At 43.3% G+C, this 27693-nt stretch overlaps 1 protein-coding gene across 6 annotated transcripts in view; it reads left to right on the top strand.

Moving 5' to 3' along the window:
• Positions 1-27693, top strand: part of htr2cl1 (5-hydroxytryptamine (serotonin) receptor 2C, G protein-coupled-like 1) — an 86835-nt gene that overhangs the window by 19996 nt on the left and 39146 nt on the right. For 4 of the 6 annotated variants that reach the window (XM_041068965.2, XM_055506998.1, XM_055506996.1 and 1 more), the window contains exon 3: positions 26431-26547. In XM_041068965.2, coding sequence (XP_040924899.1) covers positions 26520-26547 — 28 coding nt within the window. In that variant the 5' untranslated portion in view covers positions 26431-26519. Of the gene's footprint in view, positions 1-24187; positions 25791-26430; positions 26548-27693 lie in introns of those variants that run through there. The other 2 variants (XM_041068970.2, XM_041068967.2) reach the window with 2 other exon arrangements.

The following is a 27693-nucleotide window of genomic DNA, read 5'->3' as shown; positions in this document are numbered from 1 at the left end:
CCCCCCGACCGCGGCAGACTGATGTCAACCGCCTCACGCGCTCTATAATAGTTATACACACCCACATCTGCCAGATTCACACTGTCATACAGAAACTGGGGGTTTGTGTGTTTGTGTGTGTGTCTGTGGCTTTTACATCCACCTGAAGCCACATATGCATACATTGTATCTCACCGTGTCACCGGGCTGCTGTGCCAGCAGACGTCTGTCAGTCTTACGGTGACACACAGGTTGACATGAGATCCGTATTTTTCACACTAAGACGCTGGACAGACATCCAGCTGATGCACGCACACACACACACACACACACACACACACACACACACACACACACACACACACACACCAGCGGTCTGGGTGGTCAATGTGTTTTTCCACCATTATTACTCATCTGTTGACATTTCAGGCTGGGTCCATTTAGGAAAGGATTTAAAGGAGCAGACGGGTCTGATGCAACATTTAATTTATGCTGAGCTTTAAAGTCTCAGGAGACTTTATCTCTGACCGTCTTTTATTCTCCTCTATTACTTGGGTTTGTCTTAGGCTCATTTTGTTAAGAAAACTTCATATTTTCATGCTGGCATTTTCCAAAGACCTAGGATTTGTGAAAATAGATTATTTTTTATCAATGTATTGAATCGTTCTTTAAAGCTGTGTGAAAGTTTTTCTCACTTTCTTTCCCCCGTCCTCCTCCAACAGGTGGAGCCAACTTAATCAGAGTTAGTTGGTAATTTTTGAATAACAATTAGCAGCTTTCGTCAACCATGAAGGTCTGGCGATCAGCATAATTTGGCAGTCGTCACATTGCAGTGTGAGATTTTGCAGCAGCCATTAAAAGAGCTTCAGCGGGGCCAAATCATCTGTGGCCAAACTGCAGGGGGGATTAAAGCGAGTGCAATTAATGTCACGTATGCAAAGTCATGAAAAGTGTGTCAGGATTTATAGCTGTCACAATCAGCTGTGTTGTTCATGCGCGCTGGCGCCACCCGTCTGCGTGATTGTGCGTCTGTCTGGGTGAGAAACTGCGACTCACGTGCACTCGGCTAAAGAGAAGCACAGTCGCATCCGATTAACAGACGCTGTGTTAGAAAAATCATTGAATATGACTGTTGATCGGTTATTAGCTGCGGCCCAACACATTTGTTGATGAGTTATGGGTTATGCTGGTAGACACTCCTGAACCATAGCAGGTAAGTCAAACCTTAAGCGTCACTGCATTCATCCAGCCCTTTACACTATGTGCTGTTAAAGACGTGGTTGTCCCTGTACAGTGGCTCAAACATTAGAACCAGCTCCTCCGTACCGACAGCTGACAGCTTCTGCTCAGAAACAAGAAAAAAAAAACATAACCTGTAATTAAATCTTAGTATTTGTGTTTGCTGCATACTTTTCAGGAGACTGTGTTTGGTTGCAATACTCTAGTAGGTTAGGAAATACAAGAAGAACTAAGACAAGTTTATTTTATTGATTATTAAGAGCCAAAGCATAAATCTTGAGACTTTCTCTGCTGATGCCGCTTTCTCTTCAGGTCCTCTCCTAGTTTGCTCTCCTACACCTGTTCTCCTTTGATCTCCTCTTGGTTCCGATATCTTTGACTCAGCAGGGGGATGCTTTGCCACCGTGGCTGTAAATTATGATAAAAGTAAACGCAGTAATTACACTGGTCCTTCCGACGGGTCATCCTCACTTCAAAGTCATCCTCTGGATTTCATTTACAGTTTTTATTTTTTTTTTCTCCACAGTCCTTTCATCAAGCAGCCACAGTGGACAGCCTCTCACCGTTGTCGTACGCTCATGTGCCTGGTTCACCTGCATCGATACCTCGCCCCCCTCTGCAGCCTTCGTGTTCTTCTCCAACTTCAATTTAGGGACAAGGACGTCTTTGATACACTTCAGTGGCTCTGTGTTATAGGATGGCTTCAGATAGCTGTCGTATCGATGTTTTCCATACCAGAACAGATTGAACCAAGCAAATATGTGTTATTACAAACAGGACATGCAGGGATTGTACAAACATGCCTTTCAGGAATTTCGCCCTTGTGTCAGGACCTGTGCGTGTCCGTACCCACGTTTGTTTCAATCTCGCTCCTCGGATTAGCGTTATCGGCTGTGCTCGTCCCTGCGTTCCTGCACCGCCCACCTTCACGCTGCAGAGGAGGCAGATAACTTTATTAGCAGTTTTTACACGACGTAATGGGACGCTGGCTTTTCACATTTGCCTTCACCACTAGCAAGTCTCAAGTCTCATCAAGTCTGGATGAGTCCAAGTGAGCTGTACGGCAGCTGGAGAGGTCAGCGTGGCTGAAAGGGCCCTTCACCAACTCCTGAGGATTTACACAGGTTAAAACACCAGTTCATTTAAAAGGAGGCCCTTAAATTTAAAGTGTGAAATCTCTGATTAAATGCACCCAACTGCATGTTTTTATTGACTTTATAGATGTAGATATTTATCATCAGCTCTTCATCAGCTGTACATGCAGGCGTAGCACAGATAAGATGTGATAGCGATGTGATTGAACTGTAATCACTGACTGCCAGACCTCATTCACATCATAACCTTGCAAAATATCTAAAGTGTTTGTGAAAGTCAGATTATAATAATCTAGGTGTAGTGATATAAATACATACATACAGTATATTAGACAGAACCAGGTTGACCCCTGGACTGGCTTCAGCCGTGTGCATGTTTCGTCCTTGTGTGGTTTGCAGTTAGTTAATCAAATGTCCAATATAAGACCAAAAAAAAGTTAAATTAAGCAAATCAAATTCTAGGTGATACTGTAGATACATGTGAACAAACACGACTCATGAGCGTTAATGAAAAGAAAATATGAATGGGGAAATAAAGTCAGTGAAGGGAGTGATGACCTTGGAGGGCAAAAATAGTGAACGGCAGTAAAAGCATAGGCAGAAAACGCAAATTAAACATTAGGCAAAATAAAAGAAGCGAAAAGAAAAAATGCAAGGTTTAGAGACGGATGAAGGCAGTTTGCGAGGATGAATGAGTAGTGAACTTGATGACAGGGTGACAGTTGCATGATGGAAATAATTGGATGATGCAGAGAAGCAACCTTTTGTCCACAGTGTCCTCACCATGTCATTTTACACTGACTAGCACATATGCTTCATTCATTTTGTCAGTCACCAAGTCAAATCCTCATGCATTCATTGTTCTGGACAAGCAAAGTGACTCCTACTCTGTGTGTGATCGAAAAACCAAATTATAGCGTGACAGTGAGAGAGGTGGTATAAACATCATGAATGGGTTGAGTAACGGCGGCAGGGGTGAGGAGCGGCTGCGGGAGGAGAATGAAGGGTGAGCGCCGAGGGAATGGCAATGAAGCTGGGATTCAAAGACGAGCCGATGTTTGAGGGCGCGATGATCGTCTCAAGTGCTGCAGGTATGGACAGACGGGGAGATAAATCTGGTGATGACTAGATGGAGAGGGGATACGAGGGAGGTGAAGCCACATGAGGGGACGAAGGACGAGGAGCTGGAATGTCTGCGCATAGGAAGGAAGGTTGGGTCAACAAAGTGTCAGCAGAACATTTCTCCCATAAGCTTTTATAGGTAGACATTACATTTAAAAGATAGATGATGCATTTGTTTTTACTGAGATGCTCATGACGCCTGCTAGTCGCTGTTATGGATCAGAACATGTCTCCTGTGACTCGATTTCATCCGGGCATGTCCCAAAACAACAAGTTAGCGACTTAGAGTAGCCGAGCACGCGGAGCCCACGAGAACAGGAGCAGAACACGGATCCACGCAGGAAAGGCCTCGCAGCAGTAACGCGTACAGAGGATGTGAGGGAGGTGAGAGGTTCCACTCTGGGGCTGTTCGCCTGCTCGTATCTGCTCCAGGCTGCTCTGCTCATGATCGCACAGGGCGGACTAGCTCACCCTTCCTGCTCACTCTGGCTGTGCTGAGGTCCATCTCCGGACTCTGTATGTGTGGCTTAAGTCCATGTGAGCAGCGGGGACAACTTCACATGTCGGTTGTCTCATAAATCAGCTGAGCGCTGTATCCCACAGCTCCCAGCCACGACTCCCTCTATGTTTACTGACTGAACTCTGCCTCTTGTTCTCTCTTTTCTTCTCTAACTCGATTGCTTGACCCTACAGAGTATATAAAAAAAATCCACAGCTGCTGTGCCGACCTTTGACCCTTGTCAGTGCATCTCTTAAAATAACGCGCTGCCGAGAGCCGTACTCCAAACACCTCAAGCTCGCGGCAGTCTAATAAAAGATGTTCTGCTCCCCACAAGGTGCGTTGCATTCAGCTTTGCAGAGTTTGCGCGCAAACAAATGCAAATCAAAAGCTCAGACACACTTTCCAGTCCGGTGTTTCTTAATTGCTTTGCTCTTTGGCTCCATCTCCAACAAACAAATCCAGGAAGAACATTCAGGAAGGAAGGAGTATGTCGGCTGTGATTCATACTGTCTGCAGCGCTGATGCAGTCTGTGGAGGAGGACGTCAGCAAGAACTATGTGTTCACCAATACTGTTTTAACGGGAGTGATGCGCTTTTTGGTTGTTTGTATAATACAGGTGATAAGGATTCATTTAATTACCACACAGCGCTAAGCCTGCACATTGCAGAGCTAGATCAGTTAGACTGCATCCTACATTAGTGTGTGTGTACAACCTTTCTTTGTGCTGGATGGTTAATGCTGCTCATGATATTCTTGCGTCGACTCTTGTCACCTGTTTGACCTGTTTGCCTCAACCACCTAACCGGCCTATCAGTCACTGAGTGTAGCTGACCTTTAGCACAACCAGCAATGTTGACGCTGTACAGGAGGTAAATCTGCAGTGGAATAATAATAATAATAATAATAATAACCAAAAGTGATACAAGATGTAAAATGTTGCCATGGAGTCTGGTAATTAGCTGTGTACTACAAATTGAGCCCTGTGTTTGTTAACCTTTTGGTGAATTAGCAACTTAATGCAATATTGATCTACGCCCGTGTTTGTGACGGCGCTCTGCTCGCTGGTTCACTTCACCGGGAACATTCAGAGCCCCGACTTTGTACCGAATGCTCAGTTTATTTTCCTCCGTGAAAGATGGTATGTTTATGTTGATGTTTTATCTATGGACGTCTCTGTGAATCAAGCCATGTGACCCCACAGCCAACTTATGCTGGAACATCCAGCTAACAACCAGTGAAGCACCCTTCCATCTATTCCACAGAGTGGAAGCAGCCTCGCCCCAGGACGTGCACCCCAGCCAGTATTAGACGGCCTGTGTAGGTCAGCCACATGCACACGCCGGTCCTGACCGCTTAATCCCTTCCACGTTTGTCATTTCAAGGACAATGGCTGGAGGGAGGAGGCGCTGGAACGTTACCAGGATGTCAGATGCACAAGAAGCAGCCAGTTGTTTGTGTGTCTGTCCTCTAGTCATTTAAATGACATTTTCCACTGCAGGTGGAGGTGAGGATCGACTGATGACACTGGGCTTGACATAAATGTCATCCACAGAGTCGTCATCGTCACTAGGGCTCTAATCATAGTTTTACCGAGTGGCCTTCCTCATTCCCTCATTTGCTTCCTCATCTTGGAAGTTCAAATCAAGTTCGTTAGAATGTCATCTTAATGTTTTTTTTTTCTCTTGATTGATTTTGCTACATTTGCAAGAGCATTTTTGCATATGCAGATCTTGGATCTGTACAAAATTATCCTTTTAATTATATTCATGTTCATGGTAATTTAGATGTTGAGAGTGTTTTTATTCCTGTTGAATGTCAAATAGGTCAAATCTGACGTAAACAGTTTACAAAGTAGAGTTTCCTCATTTGGACGCAGCCATGCAGCTCATCTTTGCCAGTCACGGGTCCACGTTGCTCCGCTGCCCTGCTGTGACCGGGTGCCAGGTACTATACCCAGCAGGAATGTTCACAGTAGCACAGATGTCAGGCTTGCACAAAGCAAACAGCACAGCTTGTTTGTTAGCACTGAACCGCAGAAAACAACTTGCCAGGTATGCGTTGTTACTGGACGCCTGACTTCACGGTGTCACGATGATTGATGGCAAATAATTATATGAGTGACTTTGCACTGATCTGGCGAAACCCTGCAAGCTGTGAACTAACAAAACAGGTTAGGGGCCTCTGTCCCATGCAGCTCTTCAGCAGCTCTCAAGCTGTTTTGGCAATTAATGTCTGACAATGATGTTTCAACAGGATCTGGATTTTATAATTAGTTTATTTAGTTAAATTAGGACATTCCACTGTTATCTTGTAAAGTTAAGTCCTTTGATGTATACTCAGACATTTTTTGATCAAAGATGCTTTGGGCTCATCAAAATGAACCTCTTGCTGGAGTATGGAAGATTCGCCTCTCAAATAGAAATAAGAAACACTCAGGAGTCAATGAAGAAAGTGATGGACAGGAAGGAAGCTGGGGAGAAGAACCACAGAGAGAAGATGAGCATGAACTGAATGTATATGAGTGAGAAATGGGAGAGGATGACAGGAAAGACGAGAAAGAGCAGAAGAGAGACTTGGCTGGAAAGCTCGGGGAATAGATGGCGATAAAAGCGAGGAGGGTAGATGGATTGGAAATAACAAGTTGAAGTGCAACAGTGAGCGGCGGTGTCCATCTACCTGTCATGACACAGGATGAAAAATGAAAGAAAATCATTTTTCGTGCAGGAAACGGCTCAGATAATGAATGTGTGAGGATGTTTTGTTGCTGGTCTGGATGCATGGTTTGGCCGGTCGCTGCTATTAGGACCCCGTTCTCTGACAGCCGTTCTGTTTCCTCTCTCTCCCACGCTTCTCACCCCGTGGCCACATCCCTAGTTCTCTGGACCACGCCCACTTCCTCTTCTCCCCTCTGTTGAAACCATCGCTAATCAAGTCAACTCCACACACCTGTGCCTGTCCTCTGCTCTCCCTCCAGATACTCACCCAGCCCTCCGGCCGTCGCTGGCTCATGGTTCGTTTGATTGTAATTGCGTTTCTTGTGTCTGAAGAGAGATGTGACCGACTGCTGTTCTGTATCTTGTTACGTTGCTATGCTTTTGTCAGGATTTCCTGCCTTGCTCCTTGAGCAGTGTCAGTCACGCATTGTTTCCCATATTAGTCGTGAATTGAACCAAGCCTTGTTAGCCATGACGTGTGCTAGAATTTGTTATCCACATATCAGATCAACCAAGTTAGTTATTTAAGTCAGTCGTGCCATGGATTTCAAGCCAAGCTTGAGTTAAACTCAAGTCAGATTCAAAGTCTCGTTTTGGGCCCAAGTTGGTTAAGTCCTGTGTTTAGCTCTTAGCCCCATGCTATAGCTCTCTGTCCCCCTTCTTGCAACCACAGGCACCTGGTTTGTTATTTTTCATACTAGTATTGAGAGAGGGCTTTTGGTTGATTTGACCAACTCTGGTAATCTCTGTAGCTCTAACCTGGTCTAAAACAACTCACATAGACCTCAACCGCCATCTTGGATGACAGAAAAAGATGGGGCGCACCAAAACATCAGCACATATGAAAAGCTTGCTAAAGCTACTATTAAAATAAAACGCACAAGAAAGCAGGAAAGATCAAGGTTGGTGCACAAGGGAGCCCAAGTGGAGCGGAGGGATGTGTGATAGCGGGGCAGACTCAATGAGAAGGAACAAGTTTGACCTTTGACCTCAGCGTGTCACAGTGGATTTGTCTGGAACCTCTCGGACCAACAGAGCGTGGCGTCATCGCTCTGCTCTCCGCTCCTCACCCACCTCAGTGTCGGCGCTCACTGCGTTCGTGCATCTGATTCCGGCTTCGCTACGTCTCTGCTCTGTTCCCTTCTCTCTTTCAAAGTGTAATGTTCTGTGGTGGACTAACAGGCTGTGCTTGTCCTGCACTATGAGTAGAGAGGAAGTTTGATTACCTTCCACTTTATCTTCGAAGAAACCTTGAAGGCATCTTTTCACTCTACCCTCATTTGTTATTATTTCGTGCAATATTAAAACTAAATTAAAGAACAGTGAAGCATCGAAATTCATGCAGATCTGATGTGTTCCTACATCTTCTTGGTCCTGTGTGTGCACCCTGGGAAAACACATATGCAAACACACCAGCGCAGCAGGTTTCCCCAAGGTATTTTTAGTCATGCAAATCTCCCCTGTTTGTTTAGCCGTGTAATCACGCAACCCTGTGCATGCGATGTAGGTGTGTTTGAGACTGTAACTCACAACCTGAAGCTGTGTCTCTTGTTTAAAATAAAAAAAATGCAAAGAAAAACATTTAAAGTAAAGGTGAATGAAAATACATGGGCAAAAGGTTATAAATAAAATTATAATTTAGGAGCGATGTCTTGAAAATGGAGAGATATGAACAGAAACAGTTATTTTATTTGTGTAAAGCTTGAATCAACCCCTAAATAATTATTGTCAGAGTATAGTTTAATCAGTGGCCTGCAGTTAATGCCCTTTGCCAAATAGTCGGTTCTAATCATCTCATCTTTCAATCCATGTAAATATTTGATCAAGATGTGACAAAATGTCTTCCAAGTGTTTCTAAAATCAAGTCCACAAAGATGGATGGAGGGAGCATTTGATCTTTGACTGACAAAATGAAGTTGCACTTAACTCCTGACTTCAGGTAAATGCTGGTGCCGAATGTGAGGACATTTCCTCAATGCCTTTTTGTGAAAACACTTTTCATAAAACATCAAACTAGTTCATACAGTCGTCATTGTGCTTTAGCTGCAAGTTATTGATATTTCCTAAAGCTTCTTAAAAGCTCTTCATTTTAGCATTGTGAACTAGTGTGTGTGTGTGTGTGTGTGTGTGTGTGTGTGTAAAGTGGTGAATTTCTCTTCTGCTTAAATCAATATTTCCAGTTGCCACATGAGTTTTTATTGATTTCCAGCCATTACCCTGCGAGCAACTGCAGCATCACACTGATTGAAGGTGTGATGATTAGCTGAAACTGTGATAACAGCTAAATATTACAACCGCAGAAGGTGTGAGAGATACAGGCAGAGAAACAAACATATACAGACGACTGTAGCGAGAACACAGTGAGGAAGACGTTAAACTGCTCATTGAGGGTCATTAGCGTGCACGTTCCCACTGAGGCCAACCACTGCAAATTGAATCCAATACTTCATCTCCAATATTTATGTGCACAAATCGGTCTATTGTCGCGAACGCTTGTTCACTAAATGAAAAAGGTACTCGTTCGCCCCTGTACCTGTTTGTGGTTCAAAGATGTTTAGCATTGCTCTCATTGTGGATTCATGTTCTCTGCACTGTACATCACTGCTGAGAACCAGCACCAGCCTCCTGGGCTTCTTCAGTTTGCTAAGTCATTAATTGCAATTAGGTGCAGAAAAACAGACAAGAGCCCTCTTCATGAATTAGGCTAATTGCAGTACATTTTGAAGTTTGGCTGTAATATTAACTGTATACGATTTATATTTGCACTTATTTGTGTTTCTACTTAAATTAAATGAAGAATGGACGTTACAATCAGTCCCTCTCACCAATTATTGCCTATTAAATGTCAGATTTTGGGTCCTGCACTGCTGTCATGTTTAGGCTAATTTTGTGGTGTGTCAGTCTTAAGAACTTGCCTTTTAAAATGCAAAATGTATTGAATTCTTTGATTTATGCTTGTGAAAATCTTTGTATATTTTGGTCAGCATTAGCGCAGATGTTGGACCAAAAACCCTTTTAGTGCAGCTCATTATGTTTAATATCCTACAGTACACGGTTTGCTTCTTTGTGGATGATGTAGCCTAATTAGCTTCTGTGTCGTGGCTTCTGTGAAATACATTGCACTGATGTGTATACTGGCGTATAAAAATGTACGTAAGTCTTTTTAAAGTACAATAATTTTAACAATTTTATGCTGTGGATGCGACGTCCTCTTCAGATGCAACTTCAAAGGTGCCTCAGTGATCAAAGGCTGCGCAAATAGCTGTTTGCGTCGGTGTTTGTGTCAGAGACGTGTTTAATATTCTCCACAGGTAACCGGATCAATTAGTGATTCTTGAGCATGCGCCAACTTTTCTCAACCCACAGACGAAACAAAGGGAATTCAAGTGTTTGATCTTCCACCGTGACACACCTGAGAACACACATTTCCAAACAGGTAATCGGCACAAATGTATTATTAGCACTCCACCTCACAACCTCCACCCACAACAACACACACCTACACAGTTCTCACCAGTGTTAGTTTGTGTTGTCACACACTCTCTTCACTTGTGCAGTAAATATTAACACCACTTAGCTTTAAAAAAAAAAGGCGTCTAGGAGTTGACAGCCACAACAGCCAGAGCCACTGACTCAAATCAGAGGACGTGACCGTCTGGAATGTCAAAATACCATAAATATTCTTGAAGGTTCTTGAAAGGTCTCTGGATGACAGGCTGACTTCTGCCAAGATTTATACCCATCTGTAGGATGAGTCACACGAGGAAGTGGTGCAGTGTGCCTGCGTCTGACCCTTTCAATAACATTGCAAACTTTAAAGCTTAACCATTTTTTCATGTCTGTTTTTCATAGTTGAACAAAATATTACAATTCATAAACAATGACCAAATAAGACCCAGCTTGTACTTACTGTGCAGTACTTGCGTGAGAACACACACCATCAGGGATTCAGTGGCTCGTACTGGTTTCTGTACAAGCCTGGAGGTGGAGCGTGACTCACCAGCAGCTCACTAACATGTTGCTATTAGCCTTTTGACCCTGTAGGTCACATGGGAGCGATATCTGATGGACACACTCGCACCTGCAATTAATAACTTTCTTGAAAAAAACGTATCATTCAGGGCCCTCAAGGGTGATGTGCTTTTGTTTTTCATTTCACCATAGTTTTGGTATGTATGAGTTGAAGTGCCAATGCATCAGTAGAAATGTGGATTGACAGGGCTGTTTTATAAGCAGTGTGAAAGACAGAAGGACGTCGTTTCATCCTGTTGTATCAGCTGCTGCATAATTAAAGTCTATCACTGACAGAAACACCCACAGTGCTTCTCCCTCAGCGCTGCTGGATTCATCATCCACCTCCGCTACAGGTTAGCGAGATGGAGATGAACCTGTATTGGAAGATTCACAGCTTTGACTGATGAAATAGCGTGTACATATATGCTCAGTTCTAAAGACGAGAACAGCACCAACGTCACTTTCAATTTACTTCTGAAATATTCTGGTGGAATATTTTAGAATTGCTGGCTTCAAACTGTGCAAACTTTAATAATATACTGACTGTGGCAAAGGTTAGAGGTCACTTTATTCTTCTTATTATTATGTGCTGTGATTGGTCTGCACTGATGGTTCAATGGATGTTTAATCACACAGACACTTCCTAGGTACATTATATAAGACTATAGAGTAGTTCCCCAGGGACCATGCATCTTTGCATAGTTTTTTTGTGCCTATCCATCTACAGTAATAGCATCTGTTACGAAGCCTAGCAGCCTAACACATGTCACTGGATAATCAAACGGTCTGTGGTTGCATTCGTAGGGTTTATCCTCTGGGGACTGGAACTTTGACGCCAGTTCATGCTGTTGGCTGAAACACTGCCTGAGCTCTAGGTTGAGGTTAACATATTTCATGTTTGGATGAAATAAAAGCAAAAGGGGTAAAGTAGCAGTAAAACAGTTGGCAGCTCTTATTTTTCTGACCATCACCAGCTGTGTTGTGGGAGTTTCTAGAGCGTTTGAGAGTTGGACTGAAGTACTCTTTGATGGCAGTAGCAGCTGGTTGTTATAGAAACAAAGCTCACACTGAATCCTACCTTTTTAATAAAACACTTTTACATTGGCTTAAATTACACCGACAGTAATGGTGATAATGCTGTAAGCTTTTGCTGTTGTTTATCCAGATGTTACGTTCACCGTATTATCTTGACTAAATTACTCTAATTGGCCCAGGAGAAATTACAGCTATAACTTAGCATACTGTGTTTGGGATGTAAACAAATTGAAAGCAGTGACTCAGACCGCATCGCCCACACAATCCACGGCTGAAGCAGAACCTTGGCGTGCGCACTTTAAAGGAAAGCGTCTGGGAAATCTTGAGTCACTGGCTGGAAGGAGTAGTCAGGATGGCAAAGGCGTCTGACGAGCCGCAGAAGCAAGTTTATGAATGAGTCAGAAAACGATACTCTGACTTGGCTGGTATTTCTACCTTTGCAAAGACAAAGATGCTTTTGGACCAAACAAAAATGTCTTTTCAATAAAATGTGTAATTGCTAATTGCATGAGACTTTTTAAATGATTACTCTATAATTATCACTGGAGTTCCTTGTGCCATATATGCATATTTTGGTCTAATTATTAGGGTCTTTGTGATTAGAGGTAGAAAAAGTGAAGGACCTTTGAAAGTTTAGTTTTAACAAGGATGCCCCGTCCTTGACTGTCACAATAAAGTGAACATCCCACTTCGTGCCTCTCCAATTAGTCTAAAAGTGTTCCTGCTCTGCTCATGACATGGAGGGAAATTTATCTCTCCACCTGCCACTGTACTCGGGGAGGAATTGGTACGTGCGTGGCCGCCAAGAGAGCTTGGAAGCCTTCGTTTTCAATCAACCAACTGTATGGCTCGCGAAGCGGACAGTGCGTGAGTAAAACCATTTTCACGTTGCATTGCTTTCGTTTGCTCACTAGTGAAGATGGCCATTAAAACATCCAGAAAAAATGAGGAACAACAAATGCAGTTTAATTTAAGGAAGGAATGTATTGTTGTTGTTGAGCTGCTACTCATCTGTGAAAATGTTAGACAGTAACTACTGTACAATTGCTGTAATTGTATACAAGCAGATCCATAGAGAAGTCATTAGGTAGGTAACACAGCTTCTCGGGTCATGCTCAATTTTTTTTTCGGACATGGGATCAAAATGAGCACGGGGTCACACCATGGAGCACGCAGCTCATTAAAGGATACATAGGATGCCATTGTCACAGGGCCTATTAAAACCGAAATAGAGTGTAACGTCTGTGCCGGGTGTAGGCTAATTTTTTATCATAAAAGTTGGAGGCAGCACTTATTAGGCTACTGAAATGAAGTGATTTAAAGCTCAGGGAGTGTAGCAAATCCAAGAAGCAGAGTCACTGAAGGAGAAATGCCACAGTTAAGTTCGCACACACACCAAGAGAGAAGTCGTATTATGTGATTTAGGGAAGTTGCCTTCAGTGTAATCAATCAGCAACACTCGGGCCCCCTGAACAGTTTCTTTACATTAAATTAGCCTGACCTTTACTGTCGTATACAGAGCTAATGAAACGCACTTGGCACCAGCAAGAATATATAACAAGTACTAATCCTTAGGGCCAAAGCATCAGTTAAAAACACAGAGAGAAAGCTAACAATAAGAAGTGGGTTGATTGCAGCAGCTACAGAAAACCTTTTGAGAATTTCCTTTTAAAGTCCTACTTACAAATGTTGAAGGCAATATGTCAGCCTCATCTCAGCACAGTGAGCAACGAGCCAAGCACACGCCGCCGTAGCCCGTTCCGCGGTCGCTCTGCTTCCCGTCATGGACAATGCACCTTTTTTGTTTCGCTGACCAGCAGGTCATTCTCATTTGTTAGTCCGTCAAATCGCGGATTAGCCCGTGGCGATGGCCACGGCGACGACGCAGCGTGTCCGGGCCTCCTCATTGTGCATGCTGTGTGTATCTGTGCTTGTACCACACAGCGCCTGCAATGTGGAGGCTGAGACATGCAGAGACGCCATGCGTGTTTGTGTTTCAAGGACGTCTGACACAAGGAAAACAACCAGATCTCATTTCCACATATTAGAGGCAGATAGTTTACATAATTGTCTTTTGTGTGATACCAAGATTTTTTAGGATTAATTAAGAATCTTACCAGTGTAGGATATTTAATTTCACACCATCTATAGAAAACTATAGATATTCCATATACAGTATCTATAGAACATACAAACTCACTGGCATATAAACGGTAGACTGCCCTATTGAACGACCACAGCAGTAAGCGGCAAGTAGCCTTTGCTGTGTCTATGGGTCACCATAGTGTTTGTCTTTCCCCGCAATCTATATAGAAGTGGGTGGTCTCAGTGACAGGCCTGTTCCTCTGTGGAAATAAAGAAAGCTCAAACTGTCTGTGCTGGTGCTCACTGTGCTGCAGCACTGGTACCAAGAAGCTTGAGCAACATATTGACTCATGTCAAATTCTTCTTTAGTGCCACATTGATGACAGACTGTGTGTTGTATACAGTCACAAAAATAATCTGTCTTATCAGTGATGTCACATTCAGTACAAGATCAAACTGTTCTGCTCAATGTTTTCTTTTCCAATTAGCTCAAATGCTTTTAGAGCTTTTTCTCCTTTGGTGGAGACTGTTTCCTTTTCTGGTTGCAGGGCTTTCTTGCCGTACCTCTTCATTCATGTCTGCCATCTATGTTCCACTTGTACAGCCAAGCTTGTCCGTTAGGTGCATGCTAATTAGCTTAATGTGGGATAGCCAATCCTATTGGGAGTGCCAATGGATAATTAGCTTGTGGCCAATGAAAAAGATGAAAGGGGAAAAGAGGAAAGGAACAAATGGGGAAATGGCGTAATAAAAAAAAACAGACAGGCCACACGTGTAACATTATGTGACCAAGTGCAGGAGGACATTTGTAAGACTTGCTAATTAGGCAACACCCTGACTCTGGTGGAGGCAAGGCCAACAGGGGAACTACATAACATCACTTTGTAATGTGCAGTTTGCGGCTTGTCTGGGGACATCATGTGTCTAATTAGTTCATCAATGAGAAAAAGTGAATATGAATGAATGTCTAACATATTGCGTCAACTAGAATAGGATATCTCAGCTCAAAGTAACCTTGACAAATAACCTGCAAAATATAATCAGTTCATCCTTATGCTCTGATTTCAAAAAGATACTATGGATTTTAATAAAACAAAAAAGATGAACTCACACAACTTATAAACCAATAAGCATTGATGCAATCAATGAACAATCTGAGAAGTAGGATTTATACCCACTTAGCTCTACTCGCTGTGTAGACTAATCCCAGGGAGGTCTGAACAACAGGAAACCTTTCAAAACCAGCACAACAAACAGTGTCATGGTTCAGGGGATTGTCCGAAAGAAACAGTGGGATGCACTGAGAGGACATCTCTAAAAGCAGCACTGCTGGGAGCTGCAGCTCAGGAGGAGATTGTTTTAGTGGGTTTGATTCTAGTGCACACAGCAGCCATCTCCAGTAGGATGATCTCCTTTTTAGGAAGCCGGCTGGCCAGAGGAATGGTCTCATCTGAATGGAAGACTCATTTCTGTGAGGGAGGAGCTGTAGTGAATATGACACATTTAGGGGATAATAAAACAAAATGAAATGTGTGGGAACAATAACAGGCGAGAGTAGTCACTGTACAGTATGTAGGATGGTAGAGGAGGACAGCTGACTGCTTTTACCCCTCAAACAAACTGAGCAAATGTTATATTGTAGGAATGGGCGACACATACAATTTATGTATCAGAAGCTGAAAGATTTGTGTGTGTCTTATTGCAATGCACTACAGAATCCTCAGTGCATGTTGTTTGGAAGAAGTCAAGGTTGAGCTTACTGTTTGTGCAAATAGAGAAAGACATTTAATCCTCCTGCCTTTGAAAAGACAGTTGCATATTGAAAAGAAAACTGCCAGAACCTAGTTCAGCTTTGTTTGGTATTCCTCGATTTTATTTTTACTTTGATACTTTAAATTACATCGGGAAAGAAAAGAGACGGGCAGGAGAGAAAACAGGACGGGGACTCGGGGCAGGCCTGAACTTGAGAAAGGAAAAGAAAGGCATGTAATGTGAAATGGAGGGAGCAGCAATCTGTAGCATGTTCAAAAGCCTTTATCTGTATGTGACACAATGCACACGATAAACAACAGTTTACTGTACACAAATAATCTCACACATGCAGCCACGGTGTTCATTTAGGCAGAGAAAGTTGGCTCAGGTTGAGGTAATGCTCCATTTACTGTAACACACCTGAGTGAATTATTGGGTGGAGAAGTCACCGTTCTGAGGCTCCTCAGAGGAGGATGCACTACATTACACACCCGTCTGACGCCTGTTAGACTTCATTAGAGCCGCGTACTAAACGACCTGGTCACGTTTTGACTGTTAGCGTGGCTCCGCTGAAGAGCTCGCTCTGGTTGACGCACGTCAGTGTTTGGAGTCTAGGGGCTGGTCTTGGCTGTTTCTGTAATTAGTCTTGTGTAAAGTGACATTTTCTTTCAACAGTGTAATTTGCACTGTTTAGAACTGTAAGAGCAGTAATTGGGAGTAACTTGGGAATCTTAGTCAACTTCTTCTTCTGTGGACAGCTTATGACTCTTCCTTTTTTACCTCAAGCAGATTGTGTCTATTGATGAGTCAACTGGGAGATTTTTGTCCATCCATGCATATATACAGTATGTAGAGTACGTAGAGAAAACTTATTAGGATGTCTTGAAAAACTGATGAACTGGGAAGAGTAGATAAGGGTGGTCAGCCTTCTCCTGCTCCTCTATATTTGCTCCATCAGTATGGTATCTCACCCCAACCATGGGTGGTTTAGGTTTACCTTTCTTTCCTTGATGCGTTTCGACTTTTTTAAAATAGATTAGCCGGTTAAAGCCTGGCTTTCACTCTGTTTTTTTTACATTCCTCCTAATAAGGCAGCCATATGCAACACAGTGTAACTGTAGCATCTCCAGCCGTACACCATGAGTTCAGCCTTTACACGTCAAAAACAAAACCAACGGTGAAGGGAGCACCATGATCTGGGCCTGCTTTGCCACAGCTGAACCTGGACAGCTTCTGAAAACAGGATGTTCTATGGTTATACGGTAAACTACTACAGCAGGGATGTTGATGGTCAAGTCAATTTCTGAGGACTGACTTTAACACTGACTTTAATTCTCCTTGGACTCAGCAGCTCAGTGAGGAAGCACAGTCCAAAAATACATGTCTTGTTGATCTGTAGTTTGGAGCCAAACAACATAACAACCATAATGATGTGTTTTAATGGTCTGTGGATGACAGTGTTGAACATCACAGTGTTCACCTGTGTCTTTAACGTGAGTTGTTCCTATTTTGCTGCCTCCAATTTTGTTGCTCTCTCGCGCCGACAGTTTGCGATAGACCTCGCTGGGCAGCTTAATTAGAGATTCTGTTCTGTTCTGGAAATGAAGACGGAGCTAAAACAATGCGAAGACTCGCACGAATGCAGCAAACACGCATTCTGTCTGTTTTTACGATCAGACGCGCACACACAGTCCCTGAGCTGCGTGCTGGGTTTCTATGCAGTGGCAGTAAGTCTGGGGATGCCGCCATTATGCCTGTGTCCATTAATACATCTTATCTGCATAGTTTTTATCAGCTCCCGACTCCTCTATCGGCTGTGGACGTTTTATGCCTCCCTTCTCCTCTGATGTATCTGCATATTTCCCATCATCGCTGTGTGGGTTTTACCTTTTGCGTCTGTCTCCCTCTTGTCTCGCTCTTAGCCTCTCATTAGATTTGAAGCCTCTAATGAAAAACAAACAGGATGGAAAACCTCCCCTCTCCTCCTCCAGCCTCCATTTTCTCCTGCTTTCCCTCCCTCATCATCTTGTTCTCTTCTTATTCTCCGCCTCCTCCTGTCTCCCTCCTACATCCCTCTCACCTCTCCAGCAGCTGTGTTTTCGTGCTTTTCTTTTTTGTTCTTCATTCACAGCACGGTCCACCATTTGGGGAGGAGCATGAAAAGATACATAAAGTCTGCAGCACCTGGTCTTCCAAAATGGCGGCACGCGGGATGGTGAAGTCATTTTGGGGACTGCAGGTGACACAGCGAGAAAGAAAATGAAAAGCTTTCCCTCTGACCACCCTCTTATCTTAGTATTTACTCATACACACAGTTCACTCCATCCTCTTTTTGGGATTTTATGTCTACTTTTACTCCTCCTCCTCCTCGTGCAGTCCTCACCTCTCCCTCTCACTCTGTCTCTTGAACACTGTCAGAGGCAGACGGCGCGTGGGGCCTCGCCGGAGGATGGATAAAACACACACAAAGCCCATGCATGCAAGACGCACACATGCTCGCAGGCATATGCCACAGCGAGGAAATCCCTCTGTGCTTTACTGTATGAGCACATCCGCACGCCCGAGGACGGCGTGTCATTTTTTTAAAAATCATGCGTTGTGATTGAGGAATAGTAATCCAAGCGAGGCTGCTTACACACACATGATGAGACACAGTTGGCTGGCAGCAGTGCAGCTTCCTTTTATCATGCGTTTAATAATTGGAGCCTTCATTGTACGATCCTACTGTCAGGAAATAAGGAATCCGGCTCCTCGTTCTCTGTTTCTCCCTCCGTGCGTTCTTTCATCTACGGGGCTCATTGTTTCATGCTAAGCATCTTCTCCCCTTCGCCGTACCTCGCTAGGGCTTTGGCTAACGTGAACTCACCTCTGTGCTATTCTCTTTGCTGGGCACTGAGGCCCTGTGGCACCAGATTAAACTTTTACAGGTATTGACATTGTGTAACCACTGAGGTAACGTAAGAACATTTGTACGTTTGTAATAGTAAGCGTGTGGGTGGAGGAATCCCAGTGAGGACACTCGGCAAACGAATCCAATGGTCCACATTCCTGGTGAGTGGGATATGATTATAACCTGCAGAGCAGCTACTGACTAGAACTTGTGTCAAGATTGTTTTGTGTTTTTAAGGTCAAGAAAGACCTCTCAGTGTCAAGGTTTCCTCAAAGGCAGCTTTAGATGAAATCAATAAATGCAGTTGTGTTTTGAGGATGAGCCTACAGGGTCCAATAATTCAAGGAGTTGCTTTAAGTATAGTACAGTATAACGCAGGACACTTACACAGTTACACAGTTCACGACGTGCTAAATGTGACTCAGTCACTGGGAGGCAGCAAGAGACAGACGTAAATAGAGGAAGTAAAACCACAGCTAATCGAAATTTAAATTTAAGCAGTGAGCAGCTGATCCATATTGTGTCAATGTATTTAGGAGGCAAACATATGGCTTGAGGCTGGGCAGTGATGATAAGATGAGGGACGGATCAGTCACTACTTCACACAATCCTTAAAAAATAACCTTGGAAAGTCTTCCTTTGTGTTGAGTCTTTCACACTCGAGTTGTGATTCCTCGACTCTGATCCCGACACACTTGACCACAAAAGATGAGCAAATGTTGGCTCACTTGCAAAGGGGAAGTTGAGGAGGTGAAGATGAAGCGATAAACACAAAAGCGATGCGGCGGAAATATGACAGGGCGATTTTTAGAAAGGGGGAGATATAAGGACTTACAGGGACATGGAGAGGAAGTGAAATGAAAGAACCGAACGGAGAGAAGATTTAGAGACGTCGCATTGCTGAAATTCAAGTGCCATATATTAAAGATACTGTAGCTGAATGCGAAGGGGGTGACAGTAACCTTTTGAAGCGCGACACACCATAAAGTGATAAAAGGATGAAGGTCTGACATATATTAAACTGGAGACTAAGAATGTTGGAGAAGGAAATGATTTAACACACACAAACTCTAGCCAATATATAGAAAGACAGAGGTGTTGAATTCATGACAGTGAAGATTCCACAGGATGGATCGATGGGCGAACGGGTGGAGGGGTAGACCGCTACCATCCATACATATAACAAGAAAGATAACTAGATTCCGCAAGCAATGGTTGAAGAAGCAAAGGCAGGGAGAAAATTAATCGCCCTCTGTAAACCCTGAGGGAACAAAAGAGAGCAAGTGAAGTGGAAAGGGGAGAGATGCAAGACGCCAAATGAATGATGCACGAAGATCTGCAAGAACTAACTTTTGGTGAAAAAGCTCCCTCAGTGCAGCGGCTTTTATTTCCCTTCGGTCCAGACCAACAGCTAATTCCTTCTCAGTAGCCGGTAGAACGTGGACATAAGATGACACATTCGCCTCGTTATTGCCCTATAATTAACCATGAAGGAGGACAGAAGGCGAACAGTTGAACCAAAGTAACAAAGGATGGTGTGGCAGACTACAGGTAGCACCGCTGAGCTAACAGCCTGTCACCTTGTACTGTGTAGAGAGCAGTGGGCCTGTGATCAGCACCAGCGACCTATAGGAGGATAGGAATCAGTAAAGCACATGTTAATGGATGTACAGTAACACATAGTGTAACACTACCTATCGCTGCCTCCCACCTTCATGGTGATGGAGAATGAGCTTCTTTCTACATAATATCCTGCTGCGGCGATGTCCATGTCGCATCATAAAAGTTTAACTTACAGCTCTGCCAATTTCAATCTATCCTTTTATTTATTTACAGGTAATATGCAACGTTTTGCCTCCAGGAAGATCCTGCTTCCCCGTCGCTGGGGAGACTTCATATCCAGATACTTCATACTTGATACTTTGCGTCCAAAATTGATGAGCTGGATCACAGGGGCCTGTGGTTTCTAAACGTTCCCCGTAATGGGCCTCAGCGGAAACTCATTTTATCAGTGTTATACAATTAACAACGTTGAAAACAAAGACAGTAGAGTTTGTTTAATTACACTAAAAATAGTTATAGTTAAGCAAACCGTATGTTCTATGCCGGTATCCGTTTCACATTGAATTGGACTGGATCATGAGTAAATGTAATTACAGAGAAAGTAAATTACTGCGGTACCCTGAAGCTCACGTCGCATCCCTTAATACACAGAAACTGAAGAGAAGTTGTGTCTTGTATAGTAATTCCTCCCTTTACTGGTATAAATGCTTCCTGCTAACTGTTCGTGGCATAATATATCTTAGTCGATGACCTCTACGTGTGCTTTGTGTTTGTTTATTGTGGAGCAATAAAGCTAATTACCGAACCCTAGCCGCGGTAGCAGGTTGTTGAGTTCTGTTTCACAATGTTTTATCGTAGTTACGTTGTTGAAATGTTACTGAGTGAACGTGTGGTTAGTGTTGTATGCGGTGAGTTGCATCTATGGATTTTCTAAGTTAATGGAGCACTTAATGATCTGAGGAGACGTTGTCTTGTGTCATATCAATACCTTGGTTTTCTGGGCTTTTACACCTGATAGTAAAAGAAAGCAAATAGCGATTAGACCTCTCCATTTACAAACTGATCTCTGTACAGCCTTTCACCTTTATTTCTATCCACCACGCAGACACGTGTCCTGTATTGTGTAAAGCTCATTTTGGTGAAACATTAAAACATCCCTTCCTAATTTTTCTGTGCCTCCTGCCCAGACGGAATGGTTACTGCTGCCCTCCGATGCCTCTCCTTACTGCTACACTCAGTTTGAAAAAAGAAACTGTGTGTGTGTGTGCATGCGTGTGTCTGTATAGAACCCGTCTGTCTCTTTCGCTTTCAGAATCCCTGCGTCCTGCTGCTCTCGTCTTCATTCCCTCTTCTCACACACCGACATAAACACCCACATGTTGCATGGTGTTGAATGCTCTCTCTCTCCTCTGTCATCACCTGACTCATAGAAGGGAATTTATGCATGTCTATGAATACAGTTGGACGCGCGCACACACACACACACACACACACACACACGCACACACACAGAGTTAGGTTAAAAGACTCTGAGAGAATATTATCTGTGCTGGTCAGGGCTGTAGCAGGTTGGCATGTGTGTAGACACACTCACAGGTTCTGTTGAAAAGCCTCTAACAGGCAGGTCTGACTGAAAATATTTTCATCTCTGGTCAATGCCGGCAGCTTGACATGCAAAAACACACACTGGCTAACATATGGCATCTCGCCACTAATGCAATGGCTTTTTTTTCATTAGGAGCCAGCTATTGGAGGCAATTACATGGGTCATCCTGGTTTTTAATGGAGAAATAATGGACTTGGAGGAAGGCAGAGAAAGATGGGGACAGTGAAGAGGGGGAAGTGAACGAGGATGATGACAAAGAAAGGAGTAGCGGCTGCCTGTCTCATCCTGCTGCATGACAGTCTTAAACTTAACAAAGGGAGGCGTGCGTGCGTGCGTGCGTGCGTGCGTGCGTGCGTGCGTGCGTGCGTGCGTGCGTGCGTGCGTGCGTGCGTGCGTGCGTGCGACATCCTGGAAGTTGACATGCATGTTTTTGACACTGGTTTCTAGGGAAACAAACTGGTTTGTAGAGTAGTGTTGGTGTAGTACAGTATGTACCAGAAGACACAAGCCAATATTTACAATTACAATTACATTTACTGTCAAATTGTGGTGTGGCAATAAAAAATTTCGCTGTGACTTGATTATTTGTGTATAGAAATTGGCACAGAACTGTACAAGTAGTACAGACTTAAACAAATGGAAATCCAAACCACACGCAGCTGGGACTGAAGTGGAATATGAAAGGCTCCTGAAGTTTGATGTACTAAAGTACTTCTGGAGTTTAGCTGTTGCATTGTTTCATTGTGCGGTTTAAATTTTGCCAATTCCACCTGTGTTCTTCATCCCAGTCCAAAGGACCTCGGACTCCTGAGGTAGCTTCATGTGTAACTGTGGGTGTTTTTATTCATCTTGACACATGCTTTTTTCCTGGGAGACATGATCATCCAATGTTATTTTGGTTATTTCTGTCACCAGAGTGTAGAGAGCAGCAAAGCTTGGTTATAATAATGGCCCAAACGAGCAGGATTCCTTAGGAGCAGCTGTTGATTCACACTGACTCCATGCACCCAGCATCTTTCAGATTTCCATACCTCACCACTCAACACATGGGTGTTCTGCTGAAGCCATCTGTTAATATTGCTGAAGCCTCGCCAGGCTTATTATGTGGAGTTGGATGTAATGAGTAGGTTAACCTATGTGTTTATTGATCCCACACGCCCACTGAAAGCATTGATCTTTTTCTCCATTAGGCCAATACTGAGCCAAGAGGGAACTTTAGAAGCACTGTGTTATAGCAAAGCAGTGTGTTTTTGAAAATAATCATCTTTACTCTTGTCTACGTTTGGCTCCAGGGTGCATCGTAAAACTTGGGACACATACAGTACATGCAAAGTCTTATTACACTCAAACCATCTGCTTTGTCCCATAAGATCCCACAGTGACACTGGTGTCACAAAGAACATGTGTTGCACATGGTTCATTTTCTTTTCTTCCTTCGAGTAGAAATGGTTCTGGGCTCTTACTGTATGGGTTAAAGGATTCCTAAGAAACAATCTGTATTGGTCAGTGTTGCTGACTTAGATCACAACAAACTGAACATATACGTTCATACATACATATATACACATATAAATATATTCTATTTATTTATACTACATATAAATGTATTCTAAAGTCTATTGATTTCTACAATGAGCCATGGTGGTTTTGTGGAAGTTGCCAGGATTGTAAATCTGCACAAGCGTACTTTTAATTGCAGTGACTGGCACAGGAAGTGAGAGGTCCTTCCTGGAAGCTTGGTCACTACTTTAATAAGCCCTTCCTATAGATTACCTTAAGTGCTTCAAGTGATTTTGCTTAGTCGCTGTTTCTGTGAAGCGGTTCAAATCACGACTAGGCATTTCCTAAAATTCTCCAGGAGTCGCAGAATCATTTCTTTCTGGATTGAATCAGACTGATTTTCTGCAGCATCTGGTCTTGGGTGAGTTAAAAAAACGTTTCAGTACTAATGTGTTTCTGCTGAGTCTGTGTTGGCTTGCTATTTTCTTTTATTATTTTGTGTGGGTGTGATGTTGTTTTTGCTCAGAGTGAATGGATGTGGTTCTAAAGTCCACAACATGACAATCTGAATTTAATTACAGCTGCTGTTACAGAGAGATGTAATTTCTGATGTCTGGATGGTTCAATATCTCCCAGTGTGTTTTCTAACATCTCTCGCTCTGTTATTGTTTTTGTAGATACGGGCTGAGGGGGACGCGTTCGATAGTGTTTTAGTCACGTCAGCAGGTTGACTTTTTCCTCTTTGGTCCAGGATTAAATATCTACAGTGGCTAAACATTAGGAAATGTGAAATATGATAAACATTCTCCTCAGTCAAATCTGTGTTTGGGCTTCATGGCTATTTTCAAGTGCAGAATTGTGATCTTATTATTGCTATTACACTAGCATACAGACATCAGCTTTTACAGTAGTTCAGCAACCAGCCTCCAGACAGAAGGTGCAAACTCTAAAGGCCACATAATCCAATATTAAGTCTTTAAAACATCATTAGGCACTGAAATGACTGTAATCACACACACACACACACACACACACACACACACACACACACACACACACACACACACACACACACACACACACGCTTCCAACAGCCATGCATGTTTTAGAAACATTCTTAGTCTGACCATAAACTGGCCTGCGTAAGAGTAAATGTCAAAGAATGGAACAGTTTTCTGTAAATACTTTTATCCGTTTTACTTGGATGGGTTTAAATGAAGCATTTATTGCATGTGCAACCTTATCAAATTTACTGCTCTGACCTCAGAGTCTCCCCTGATTTAAATAATGAATTTATTTGTCAAGGCTCTAAAGGTTATTCTTTGGATAGGGAAACTGTACTCGGTTTAATCCATTTATGTTTCAGAGAAGAAATGTCCTAGACAGATGCTCGACGTGACCGTTATTTAAATTGTGCACGGGCAGCGCATAGTAGAACCTGCCCAGGTCTGACGGTGGACGTCCATGGGGTAGATTTTTATTCTATCATTGCCTTCAGCGGCATTAGCACAGGGTGATGCAGTAACCTTGGGGAATAAGCAAACACATCTTAAATGCTGATTGTGATGGATTACATTTCTATAAGCGAGCCCGTGGAAGTTAATTTTTGTGCCGTATATTAATAATAAGAGGCGGGACACAAGCAGAATACGAACGCTTTAAAAGCCCCCACTGTTCCGCTCCTTCAGGTTCCTGAAATGAAGAGGCAACTTATCTATCTGGAATCGAACATAACCTCAGTATAACCTAATTAAGTGATGCAACGCATATTAAATTAAACCCTTACTGTCCCCCAAAGTACTAGACTCTGGGGCTGCAGGCCAGGTATTGTCGCTGTCATTTTGACTTGAAACTAATTGCATCTCAGTCATTTTCACAAACGAAATAAAAGCAGCTTCGACAATTTAAAGGGCGAGCGCCTCCTGCCCTGTGAGCTGTTCCTCGGAGCCCGAGCGCTGCCTTTTTGAGGTCTTATTTAACGACTCGGAAGGCTTTTTAAAGGCAGAGGAAACACTTGCGTGGCCCAGTGGACCCGGCGCTTATTGTTTATGATTGTTCCAGCTGAGACTTGTGATTGGTTTGAGGCATTCTCCATTCCCAGCACCAGTGGTAACAGGAGAGCTAATTAGCGAATTAGCAAAGTTTATTTTCTCTTTCTGCTTCTTCCATGTGCATTTGGAGGCATGTTACTGTCTGAATGTTAATCAGGGTTTACATTCCCCTGGACAGATAAAGGTTAAAAAGTTTGTACGCAGAACTCCATTGCTGATGAATGTGAGAATGACAGGGCAATATATTTCCTAACACCCAGCACTGTGGCATTGACCCGTGCGCTCCTTATATTGGCCGCTTGTGATTGTGCCTTCTTGTAATAATAGCGCAGGTCCAAGGCGCGTGCCCTGGGGGACTTCAGCCGGACTTTATTATACAGCTTCACTGCTGACTTCAACAATTACCTGAAAAAAGGAGAGCAGAGAAAGAGAGATGGACGAAGACGGAGCGGGAATCAATAAGTGTTGGTGTTTTTTTTCTTTGTTTTTTTTTAGAGCAATACAGGACGCACATGAATGCACTCGCTCCCAAAGAAGATAAACTTAGATCCTTGGAACTCGTGCGAAGAACGTCTGCGTGTGTTTTCGCGCCTATTCGTTCTTCGGACAAGCGCTCGCACAGTGATGTGAGCCTTTGCTTAAGGTAGTGGTTGATCTCAGGCTTAGAATTGTTACAAACAAAACAAGTGGGTGCAAAAGATAACAGCTTTTTTTGTGTGAGCACACACACACAGTAGATGTAGGGGAGAATGACACAGCTGATGAATCTGCAGACAGAGTAAGGAGAAACAAGTTGTACTGCATCATATGATGCATGAGCGTGACATTTAGTCTAGACGTTAGCGTTTCCCTCAGGACTCATTTATTTGGTGAACCTCTGGCTTTTCTTCGAGGCCCCTCACCAGGTCTGAAGCCGCGACTTTCCCATCAGCCTCTGATGCCCAGCTTCCACCGTGACACTGTATGTTTGTACCTGAGAATCTGAGTCTGAACAGTTTCAGGCAGAGCTTGACCAGTGGTCGGAGTCAGTATTTGACCTCATGTCATCTCTCACATCCTAAGTCTAACATGCCTTTAATAATCCGTCATAAACACTGTTAAGGCGCTGTCAGCCTAAGAACACACTGTAAATGCTCACCCCGCCCGTATTCAGGCTATTTATTGTCGCTGGTACCAACGTGCCATTTTGTGCATTAACAGCTCAGATAAAGTCAATCCTAATACATTTTTACTGGCGAGTTTAAGTAAGTTAAAGACACACCCTACCTTTGTTTGTGTTTCAGACTAAGAAGCTCAAACCGTATCCTGGACGTAGATGAAGAAGCGTGTTCAACAGGTGCAAGATGCAACAAGTGACTAAAAGCTCATCCACATGAAGATCCAAACAGCTTTCAGCAAGCGTAAGTACACACACACACACACACACACACACACACACACACACACACACAGTCCTGTCAGATAGTACAGGCCAGCGTCACATCTAGCGCCTGATTCAACGGGATCGTCAGCGTTTAGCGTTTGTGGCGCCATCTGTCCCTGAGCAGGACCACTCCCACATGAGGCCGTACACACACACACACACACACACACACACACACACACACACACACACACACACACACACACACAGTCAGACGTGTCCAAGTTCACTGGCGTGTTCCCCTCATGCACACAGACTCAGATCTCCTCATTACCCCCCTCCAGCAGGTTTCCCCTCTCTTCCTCCTTCTCATCTCGGCTTTGCCCTACACCCGCCGGTGTCTATTTAAAGGACACACTCGCTGTCTCTCTTCCCTTTTTCTTTAGTCGCCCATTTCGCTCTCAGCATCTCTGTCACTCTGGGAAAGTTGCAGCTTCCAACCAAGTTTGACAACTTTACGTTAATTAGCCGAGTTGTTTGCCTCTAACCTCGCGTCTGTGCTAGTTAGCAAAGAGGCGCCTGCTGTTATTTGTTAAGTAAGACTTCACAGTAAACATATCTGATACATTGTGACAATGCAAGGTCCCTGACACATAACTGCTGGGTCCAACCAAAACACATCTTTACACAAATGACGCCTCGAGTGGGTTTGATGCAGAGTCAAAACGAAAGGCAATACTGGGATCCTATCATGAGGAGATGTGTGTGTTAGGGGTCTGATTTATGACCATGGTGATGTTTTTGGTCACTTTGTTTTTTTTGTGGGGGTTTGTCTGTTTAAACTATTTATTAACTGAATATTTTTAACATTCAGTGGATGCCTTTAGTATTGACTTAATGTCCTTAAATTATTGATCTCTGATCCAAGGACTATCATCACATATATACTTATACTATGCTTAGATTTCTTTGTTTTGGTGTCTCCTTTGTTGTTAAATAAATCAGGATATCTATTGGCCCGATATCATACAGTATCTTTCTATAATTTTAGCCCACAAACAACAAAGTGTAGCATGAGCAAAAGAGTACTGTAATATAACATGTTTCAGGATTTCTCTCTGTCTCTTTACACTCCTCGTGTGATGACAAGGCATAATCTACTAGATAAGGTGAAACAACAGAT

This window comes from Betta splendens, chromosome 2, assembly GCF_900634795.4.
Source record: "Betta splendens chromosome 2, fBetSpl5.4, whole genome shotgun sequence".
Taxonomy (NCBI): Eukaryota; Metazoa; Chordata; class Actinopteri; order Anabantiformes; family Osphronemidae; genus Betta; species Betta splendens.
This window is presented reverse-complemented; position numbering and strand designations above follow the sequence as displayed.